The sequence below is a fragment of the Bos grunniens genome, chromosome 4, assembly GCF_055505025.1.
Source record: "Bos grunniens cultivar Pamir isolate PY7600 chromosome 4, Bosgru_T2T1.0, whole genome shotgun sequence".
Lineage (NCBI taxonomy): Eukaryota > Metazoa > Chordata > Mammalia > Artiodactyla > Bovidae > Bos > Bos grunniens.
This window is the reverse complement of record NC_141168.1, coordinates 95271893-95283145: the sequence shown is the minus strand read 5'-3', so window position 1 is coordinate 95283145 and position 11253 is coordinate 95271893. Positions and strand designations below refer to the sequence as shown.

Below are 11253 nucleotides of genomic sequence, written 5' to 3'. Positions count from 1 at the left end.
CTTACAGCTGTGTGACTCTGGACCCGTTACTTAAATGTCTGTGCCTCAGTCTTCACATCTGTAAACTGAGCCTGCTGTGGAAATCTTGCAGGTAATACAGCAACATAAAAGATTTATCGCCACTCTAAGCTGCCTTCTGGTCACAGGAGTGATGAAATTGTGGTAGGGGACTGATCAGAAGTACCATGACACTAACCCTTTAAAAGGGTTCTATTTTTAATTTATTTATGGCAAAACAGGGTCAGGTACTTATTTTTATATTTCCAATTGATAAATATCACTACATAGGTTTTACAGTTAAAACGTCATTTTAAATAGCTACTTTCTGTAACTTAAGATATTTCTGATAAGATGGAGAAATGGTTATATATGTTTTAACTTATGAAAACCACCTGTATTAACTGTAGGGACTATAGCACCAGTGTGCATGCAGCGTCACAGCTTTCTGTTCTGACAACTCCCATCTTTTTTTCCTCTGAGTGGAAAAATCTCATAGCTTTTTTTTTTTAACTTTGTACATAGCTATTTGTCATATCAACTTGCTTCTTTAAATAGACTGCTATAAAAGTTGCATCTGAGCAAGGTTTTAACTCTTGTTGGAACAGACTGTCACTGGGTAAGCAGTCAGTCTCAGTGGGGTGACGGAGAGCAGGGGTGTCAGAACCCGAACTTGGTGACAAACTCATTGGTGCATGAAGTGGGCCTATACTGAGGATTCAGAGCCTCTCTCATTTCTGGAGAAGCCTCGTGGAATGGCCGGTGGGTGCAGTGTCAGAGTTCAAGCCAGGTAAGGAGCGTGTCCTTGTGGAAAGAGGCAGCCTGGGGGTGGTGTAGGAGTTCCAGCAGGGGGAGGTGGGCATCCAGCAGACCCGTGTGGACCGTCAGTCTCCAAGCTGAGTGAAGGGAGAGTCCATCTTGCAGGGCCACCTGGGCTTCAAGGTGGACCTTAATTGTCCACGAATGATAGCAGTACCACCCCACTGGCCAGCGTTTAGGAAGGCATTGTGACACCATTCAGGCCCAGGACACCCACAAGGATGCATTCAGGAAAGGAGAGACTCCTGGAAAGGTTTTCACTCTCAGAAGGTGATGATAAAAGTAGCCCCTCTTATTCCCCTCAATAGTAATACATCAAAACGTGAAACTTGGAGCTGCCACTGCTGTCCTGTGACAGAAGGAGGCGACCTGAAGGGAAGTTGACTTAGAGGAGTATAGCATTTAAAATGAGCAGGGTTCTGGAGCCCTGGTCCTGACTGTATAGAGCGCAGAACTGCTCTTCCTTTGGGCTTCTGTTATGGAGGCAAGGCATTTCTTAACTGTTTGAACAAGTAGAGCCTAGTGTCCAGGTGCCATAATAAAAGACATCCTACCTGATAACTATACCTTTCCTCCATACTTAGCACCTATGACTGCCAACGAGTCTGCTAGTGGCTCTGTGCCTGACAAACCAGAAGGACCAAGACACTGGGTGGTTGGAAGCAAAACCCAAGATCATTTATAGATAAACAATATAAGATCCAGGGCTTAGAAACTGTCCTGGGAAAAACCCACAGCCAGGCTTTATGATTTTCCAGTGGGTCGCTCTTATGTGGAACTCCAGACAACTGCCTCAGGGTCATTCCACCAGTTAAATGAAGCTTCTTAAATGTTCTTCATTAATACAGAGTGTGAGCTTGTTATGTTGCCATGGCTACCTACAGTTTAGGTGTGATCCATATCTAAGTAACAACATGAAGTTAAAAAAATAGCTTATTTGATTAATAATTGTATAGGAAAAAAATATGGCAGGAGGGAACAAAATGGCCATAGGGTGAGAAGTTAAGCTGTGGAAGCTATACTTTTTTTAGCAAAGAAACTGTCAAGTTTACCAATCCAATAATATTCTTAGTAAATTTTCTTGTCAAAGGACTTCTGACAGGGAATTCCTGAACTTTTAGCGAAAACAGAACCCCCAAATACCAAGGGATCATGTCAAAGAACAGAATAATTTTGATAGTAGAAGTCATTTTCACCGTGGGCCACACCAAGATAAACAGTTAATGGGCGTGCACTTGTAATACTTTGAGTCATTAATTTGTAAACGACAAAGATCGGAAATAAGGGATTTTCTTCACCCCAAAGACATCCTACTTACTAAGGCCATAATACAAAATATAACAAAACTCAACAAAAGGAAATTGAAAAGGAATGTATGTAATCATACCAAAGACAGGATGCATGACATTTCCCACCAACTAACACCACAATAGGTAGCTGAATCAACTAGCTATACAATCTGACTTAGAAAATATAGAAAAGATTATTTAAAATAATGTCATATAAAGGGCTTAGTTGACTTCCTTTGTCGAATGGTATTCACACTTTAGTGACAGTATTTTAAAAGTTTGTTAGTAAAGGTAGGAATGCAGTAGAATATTTTTAGACCACCTACATTTAGCATACATTAAATTACACAACACATTCCTTTTAGTAAATGCTCCTTTTATAACATTCATTCCTGTTACTAATAGAAACTGCAAAGAGGATTATGATATTTAATTAATTCACAAAATGCAGCTGTACTTCAAGCTCTTGGCATCTGTCCAATATTTTTAATGTAAATTTTTAGAGAAAAAAGAGGAATTATTTCAATTTTTTCTTATTCTTAATTTGGGGGAGGAATGGGGCAAGTGAGATCAATAGAGGAAAACTCTGGGCAAGTGTTGCAGTAAAAATCAGAGTCAGTGTGGGCAGGATGTAGATCCAAGAAATCCCGTGTATATGTGAAAATTCCATGACGTTATAAGGTACACCTTCAGGATAATACTGCCACATCAACAAACTTGGTAGTATTCTTGATTTAAAGTACTTGGTAGTATTCTTGATTTAAAGTAGAGAAATCTAGTATAAACCAGCTTAAACAGAAAGAAAAGTGTATTGACCCACATAACCAAACTGCAGTGGAAACAGGCATAAAGCTAGCTAGCACCAAGAGCTCAAATGCCATTAGACATGATCTTCTCTTGCTCTGTATGTTAGTTGTTTTTTTTTTTTTTTTTAAGTGAATAAAGGCTTTTTATTTAATTATTTTTTGGACATGCTGCATGTGGAACTTCCCTGAACCCATGCCCCTTGCACTGGACCACCAGGGAAGTCTCTGTCTGTTAGTTTTATTTTCTTCTACTGTAGATCCACTTTCTATATAGAAAGAAGCATGGGTGGTGGCAGTCTCTAGGCTCATACAATAACAGTTTAATGATAGTGAAAAGATCCTAGGAAGGGATTCTGATTGGCCTAGCTACTGTGATGGATCAATAATTGTGGCTAGAGTTGTGAGGTCTGGATAAGCTTAAATCCCCACCTTTAGACCAAAAACTATAAGCCAGGGAGGTAAGTTAGGCAGACCCTATTCTAACAGTGGCTTTTAACAAAACCTCTCATTATAAGAGTAGGGTAGAAAAATGAATACTTAAAACTAATACATGTAGGATGAGTTCTAGTTAGCATTATTAGAAGAGTAGAAATAGTCAGTAGAAAAAAACCATCAGATTATAATGACAACCAATAGAGTGGAAGAATATACTGCAAGCCACGTATCTGACAAGGGTATAGTATTCAGAATATGCAAGAACCGGAACAGCTGAAAAACAAACCAATCAAGAAGTGGGCAAAAGTCTTGAATACCCATTTTTCCAAAGAAGATATACAAATGGCCAACAGGCACATGCAAATGACACTCAACGTCACTAGTCATTGCTGTGCTGTGCTGTGCTCACTCACTCGGTCGTGTCTGACACATCATGACCCTGTGGACTGTAGCCCACCAGGCTCCTCTGTCCATGGGATTTCCCAAGCAAGAGTGCTGGAGTGGATTGCCATTTCCTACTCCAGGAGATCTTCCTGACCTTCAACCTGAGTCTCCTAGGTCTCCTGCAGTGGCAGTTGGATTCTTTACCTCTATGCCACCTGGGAATCCATTAGTCATTCAGTTCAGTTCAGTTCAGTCGCTCAGTCATGTCCGACTCTTTGCAACCCCATGAATCGTAGCACGCCAGGCCTCCCTGTCCATCACCAACTCCCAGAGTTCACCCAGACTCACGTCATTAGAGAAATGAAAATTAAAATCATAATGAGTGTTGGTGAGGAGTAGAAAAATTCAAACCCATATGTTGCTGGTAGAAGTGAGGTGGTGCAGCCACTGTAGAAAACAGTTTGATGGCTCCTCACAAGTTAGTTTGGACCGTGGGAGGGAGCAACCAGAGGCTGTGGGAGGCAGGCTTTGTAGGAATAAGAGGGTGGGGTGCCTTGGTTCCCACACAAAGATGTGATTAGATTGACGAATTCTGCGGGCTGGCAAGGAACTGAAATCTGCTGCTTAGGAGTAAGTAGTAATTGTGCCTGGTCTGCTTGATAAGGAGGATTGCTTGACCAGGGGACCTTATCTGTGAGGGCAAGCAGGGAGGAGAATGTACACTTAGGTCATTTGAGGGCTTCCTGGTTTCAGGTATTGAGGCAGCAAGTGATACTAATTCCAAGTCTTATACTGCATAGATTTACCACATTCAGAAAGAAATCCTCCTTTCCCCCTTAGTTCCAATTATTCTGCTTAGCCTGTCTCAGATCATGTACCTACCCTTAATGCCAGAGGTTTGAAGATTATGATTATCAGCCTCACTGGGCCATAGGATTGGGAATGAAGCTGTGCCCCAATGAAGAACATCTCCTTTCAAAAGAGTGATCAAATGACAACATAATTCCTAATCACAATGTGTTCCTTCCCTCTGCTCGCCTACTTCCTTTCTCTCTCACTTTTTTCTGTTTCTTTTCCCTTTTTTCTTCTCTTTATCTCCTGCTCCTCACCTCCTCTCTGCAGCTTCCCTCCCATTCTCTTTATCCCCTCCCCCATTTTTTTACTTTGTTCTGTTCTCTCTCACTTGCGTCTCCTTATCCCCTCACCTGTTTTTAATTGTCCATGCCTGCAACAGCCCCCAACATGTATCACCTATATAGTGCCCCAGTGGCTCAATGGTAAAGAATCTGCCTGCAATGCAGGAGACACAGGTCCAATCCCTGGGTCAGCAAGATCCCCTGGAGGAGGTCATGGCAACCCACTCCAGTATTCTTGCCCGGAGAATCCTCATGGACAAGGAGACTGATGGGCTACCATCCATAGGATCGTAAAAAAATCAGACACTACTGAAGCAACTTAGCACACAGGAATCTAGTGGCCTTCAGCTGGACTCCTGCTCCTTACTGCTTTAGTCAGATCTCTAAGTAAAGGAAGAAGAATTAGGCAAAGCCAAAATTAACTGTTAGTCTACTTTTCCTATCCAAATTTACAAAAACTGGCCAAATTTCATGGAAAGTATACCCTAATTGGGAAAACCAATTTTTCCTTTGTTATAATCTAAAATGAGTTCATGAAGCAAAGATCAGTTTCTGAAACTCTAGATGTACTTTCAATGCAAAATCTGTCAATGACTTTATACTTTTTATGAAAAAGGTTTTTCTGAACTGCTTTGCAATACATAGTATCTCTAATTAAAATAATTATTGATCTTTTGTCTTTGTTTTGTGGGAAAAGGTGGTAATGAAAGCATTGCTAGTAAAATACCTAGCAGCTGAATAAAGGCTACAAAGAGTACACAGTTAATATGGTCAATAACACAGTTTGGAATTATTTACAAAGGTAATTGAAACACTTCACACTCTAAGCAAATAAGAGTAGTGGTTTTAATGATCTACTTGAATGCCAGGTAATATCAGAGTAGAACCAACTACAATTAATGTGTTTAAAGCTGTAGATACCCATGAGATTGCTTCCTAACAACCGTTTCTTGGAGTGAATCTCATTCACATCCTCTAGTCCATGGCAGAGTGTGTAGCTTATGGTAGGGACTCTGTCAGTTTCAGTGCCTGACTGGCTAAAGGAATGAATACATTGATAAAGGACATCAGATCATCTGATGTAGCTACCTCATGCAGTGAGACTGCACTTTAAATGGCTTGATTGCCCAAGTGTAGCCTGTGGGTAACTCAGGCTTCTTGGAGCTAGTTTGGAAGTCTCTCTGCCACTTTGTAGACAAGAGCAACAAAGAAACTGTCTCCAGGAATCCCAGATGCCACTGCTAACACTGATCTTCTGCAGAAATAATCCAGGTCAAAAAGGGATATGACTTTCAAGCTGAGTCCTTATTCTGAAATGTTTAAATTATGGGGGTGTGAAGAAGAAAATTCCAGCAGGTTCAGATGCTTGAGTTAGAAAGAGTCACAAAGAAGCCTATATGTTAACAGAGGTGAAACCCAGCTCCAACATAACACCTCAAACTTGAGAAAATAATAGTGCTTCCATTGTCCCACTACATTTTTTTAACATACAGCACATTTGAAAAAGTTTTCATGTAAGAAGATGAGAAAATATTTATTGACTTGGTAATAGCATTTTTTCTGGCAGATGGTATTTTTTTTATGTCAAAACTCAATTTAGATTAAGTTGTAGTTTAATAACAACCCTCCAACTAAATCATTGTCTATTATGATAAAAGAGTTAAATTTATTTTTACATTTAAACATGTAGTTGCATGCAGATAACATTCCAAAAATATATCTGTCTTTCCAGATTTAAATATTAATTTGAAATTGTCAGGATGGAAATTTTGTCAAGTGTTTACAACATAAGGTGACAGGAGCAAGAATTCTTTTGAGAAAGATTGAATTTGATTATTTAAATGTATCTTTCTGGTCTTCTGAGATTTTAAATTGATATTGATATTGATGTCTTTTGTCAGTTTTTAAAAATTTTTTATGTATATATCTTTAATTGGCATATAATTGCTTTACAGTGTTGTATTAGTTTCTGCTATACAACTATATTGATATTTATATATAATGTGCATATTATATATAATACATACATGTGTGTGTGCATGCTATGTTACTTCAGTCATGCCCAACTCTGTGTGACCCTTTGGACTGTAGCCCACCAGGCTCCTCTGTCCATGGGATTCTCCAGGGAAGAATACTGAAGTGGGTTGCCATGCCTTCCTCCGGGGGATCTTCCTGACCCAGGGATTGAACCTGTGTCTCTTGCATCTCCTGCACTGGCAGGAGGGTTCTTTACCACTAGCACCACCTGGGAAACCCCAATAATATACATTCATGTTTATAATGACCTATTGCTGCATGGCAAATTACCTCAAAACTTTTGCAGCTGAAACAGCAAACATTTATTATCTCCATTTCTGAGTGTCTGGAATCTGGGTGTGCCTCCACTGGGTAACTCTGGCTGAGTTTCTCAGGAGGCTGCATGGCTGTGACCTTCTCAAGGCTCCAGTCTGGGGGATCTACTGCCAAGCTGGCTCATGTGACCATTGCAGGCTTCAGGTCCACTCTGGCTATTGTCCAGAGACACCAATACCTTGCTATAAGGGCCTCCCTATAGATCAGCTCACAACAGGACACTGGTTTACCTCAGAGTGGGCCAGAGAAAAAGGGAGAAGGTGCCCCAGACAGAAGTCACAGTCTTTTTGTAACCTGCCCTCAGAAGTGATAGCCTGCCCTTCTGCCATATTGTTCATTCAGAGTGAGTCCAAAGTCCAGCCTACACACGAGGGGAGAGGATTAATTACACAAGGATGCGAAAACCAGTAGGATCACTGGGGGCATTGTGGAGTTTGCCTGCTATGTATGTGTGTGTGAGGGGGAGGTGCACACATGGGTGTACATTTGTATGAATATATACATACACGCATGCACACACATGCATTTACATGTGCATGCACACATATGCTGGGTTTCCCAGGTAAGTGTTAGTGGTGGAGAACCTGCCTGCCATTGCAGGAAATGTAAGAGACACAGGTTCAGTCCCTGGGTCTGGATGATCCCCTGGGGGAGGGCACGGCAACCCAGTCCAGTGTTCTTTCCTGGAGGATCCCATTGACAGAGGAGCCTGGCAGGCTGCAGTCCATAGGATCACACACAGTCAGACATGACTGAAACGACTTAGCATGCACACACACACACATAAATATATATACACACATATATATACATGTATATAGAGCCACACATTTATATAGAGACTTTATGCTTGAAATGCCTGATTGCTACATCATATGTGTGATAAAATGCAATATTCCTTTTTATATTCATCTATTTATTATTAATTGAAAGATAATTGCTTTACAATACTGGGTTTCTGTCATACATCAACATGAATCAGTCAAAAGTATACGTATGTCCCTTCCCTCTTGAACCTCCCTCCCACCTTCCACCCCATCCCACCACTATAGGTTGTCACAGAGCCTCAGTTTGAGTTCCCTGAGTCATACAGCAAATTACCACTGGTTATCTATTTAACGTATGGTAATATATATGTTTGCATGCTACTCTCTCCTTTCATCTCACCATCTCCTTCCCTCCCTGCTGTCTTGTCCCTAAGTCTGTTCTCTATGGAAATGCAGTATTCTTAATAGCATTAACAAGACTTCTCTGCCAGCTTAAGATAAACGTCTATCAGTAACTCATCAAGTCAAAACTGAGCAAAGCAACAGAAGGGTTAGTAATTTCGATGACATTACACAATGAAGTGCTATAATGAAAATTAATATTTGTGAGTTGTGTGAATTCCACCCACTACCACCTCTAATTTCAGGCAAGGGGGCTTCTGCCCTAGGCTCCTTGATTTAGAGGACACTGCTCAAGTCGTCTACTGGACTCATGCCCCACCACTCTCATGCACTCCACCGAGGGACAAGTGGATGAACCCACCTGGAGTTCTTGCCCCCTCTATGACCCTAATGGACATGTGATGCCCTAGGTGTAAAGGATAGTGAAAAGGTAGTTATAGGAGGGGATGGGCAGAACTTAGGTTCTTGGGAGAAGATGTGAAATCACACTGAAGCAAATTCAGGTTTGGAACTGATTATATCATTTGATTAAGCTGGGACTTTGTCTAGAGGTTTCTAGCTTTTCCAGACAATATAGGATGTTTCCAAACTTGAATCATTTCTTATTCCTATACAGGAAGGTATTTTGAGGGTTGTATGTGAATTCTGAGAGAAAACAGGTATGTAAAGATGAAGTGGAAAGGGCTGCATCACTTAAAGCATCAAGTGGTAGCATTCTGGGCATGGACCTTGGATGTCAGTGAAGGGGTGCTTTTGGAGATAGATTCAGAAATGACGTTTATTCAAAGTCTGGAGGCAACAGCCATTAGCCTGGGAGAAGAGAGCAAAGAAGACAGCTTTGAACTTCCCAGGGGGTTCCGTGGTAAAGAATGGCATCATATATCATAAAAAGATATACATATAAGAATGCAATTTGATAGTAACTGATATATTATTTATTCTATGGTCATTGTATTCAGTAGGAATGGGTGGTAATTATTCAAGACAAATTAAGAAGAGAATTTTTTAAAAAATTATGTCGCTTTCATGATGGCCATTACATGCATAATTTTTTTCTTACACACTTTTTACTAGCAAATTATTCTTGAAAAACAATTATATGTCAACATCTCAATGAGAACCTTTTATTCTGTGAACAATACATTCTACCTGTCTGGGAGAGTGTAATTAAATAGTGGATTTTTTGAAGTAAACTTTCAGCTTCTTTATTTTACTGTTGAAGAAACTGAGGCTTAGAGCCATTAAGTGACTAGAAGGTGGCCAACAGATAGTTAATTTCAGAACTGAGACTAAACCCCACATGCCCTGACTTGGAACACAAGGCTTTTTTTTCTTATCCAAATCCACATACATGATATGATAGAGCTTTCAAACTGGGATATGCATAGCCCTGCAGGCAATGGCAGCATGCCAGGGAGGCAAAGCCACAGGATAAACACAGGGTGTCTTGCTTCAATGTAAATATTACTCAAAGATTTGAGGGGAGTTAGGGGGAACCACTTTATTTTTATATTAAAACAAAATTGATTATAAAGGAGAATGTACATTTTACATGAATTTTTAAAATTTCAGTTTGGATTCCTCAGGCTATAATCCCATCAAATGGAGGTAAAAGTTCTCTCTGTTCACTTGGCTAGGGAGGGGTACCTCTTCTGTAGCTCCCAGTGTATGAAGACATCTAGGAAGAACCTTTTATACAAGGAGTGCCTTCACTAATTCCCATCTTTCACATTTCATTTTAAACTTGCATTAATTTAGTCCTTGCAATCAGTTAATGGTAAATTTTTCTTGAAGAGGGAACATGTAAAGACCTCTTAATAGATGAGTCTCTGAGTTCCTTTCCTAAGAACAGAGCTGTCTGTTTAAAATTTATTTCCTCCTCTGAATCAGTGTAAAGTGAAGAGATTTCAGAATAAAATATTTAAATGCGATTTTACTAGAAATTAACTGGTTAGTAGTTTACTTCTATAAGACACTCTCTAAAAATAAATAGCCTATGGTTGTAAACCTCACATTTGTGTAATGTACAAAATTGACCAAGGAGTATGCATTTCCATTTTTCTATGTAGCATATTAATAAATGATATCTGGAAAGTTGTAATACATATTAACAGCAAAGATGGGAGACAAGATGCTAGTAAATTATTTTATACCTTTTCTCAGTGGACCATTCCTCTCTGATTTTTATTCCTGGGTTAAAAACTATTTAAACAATGGTTCTTAGATGGTTACTTTCCCCATGGTACCGAGAAGAACTGTTATCCACCTACCCCAACAGGCTCAAGTACTTATAAAAAGTATTTATACTCAAATATTTATAAAAAGTTCTAGAAATAATATATTTTGACTTCTTCACTGAAACCTTTTTTCAATGCTCTATTCCAATACCAACACTTTTTAATGCAAGTAGCTTGATCCATTTCAAAAAATTACATTTAATTCCTAGATTTCAAGTTCAAATTTGGTGCCAAGAAACCAACCTATTGAATTGAATCAATTTTTATTAAATGCAATGTGTTAGGTCCTGGCCAAAAAAAAAACACAACCCTCCAGCCTCCAAAGTTTTCCAAGCTAGAGGAAAACCAAATTCATATAAATAAAATCATCAAGTCTTCAAGATTGGATGAGACTGGCCAAATAGTGGCTCAGCTTAACAAAATAAATCCTAATGCAATATTTCTTTTCAGAAAATAAAAATTAATGCAAAACATACATGATAAACAAAAATGTCAAATTTTAAAATAAAGACAGTCTCACTAGTATTGATTTTTTCCCCCTCCTTTTGCGTTAAGCTCCAGGAGGACTCCACCAGGCATAGCTTCACTCCTACCCTCCACAGGTGGCTGGTGGTTTCCACACACATCTA

General features: G+C 39.6%; 1 protein-coding gene across 10 annotated transcripts in view; it reads left to right on the top strand.

The window, feature by feature from the left end:
* Positions 1 to 576: 576 nt before the first annotated feature.
* Positions 577 to 11253, top strand: part of LRRC72 (leucine rich repeat containing 72) — an 80768-nt gene continuing 70091 nt past the window's right edge. For 6 of the 10 annotated variants that reach the window (XR_015162878.1, XR_015162877.1, XM_086397531.1 and 3 more), the window contains exon 1: positions 577 to 787. Coding sequence is in view for 5 of the 10 variants with exons in the window: in XM_086397531.1 (XP_086253657.1) it covers positions 693 to 787 (95 nt within the window). In the remaining 5 variants the exon portion in view is untranslated. The remainder of the gene's footprint in view (positions 788 to 11253) is intronic. The other 4 variants (XM_086397534.1, XM_086397536.1, XM_086397537.1 and 1 more) reach the window with 4 other exon arrangements.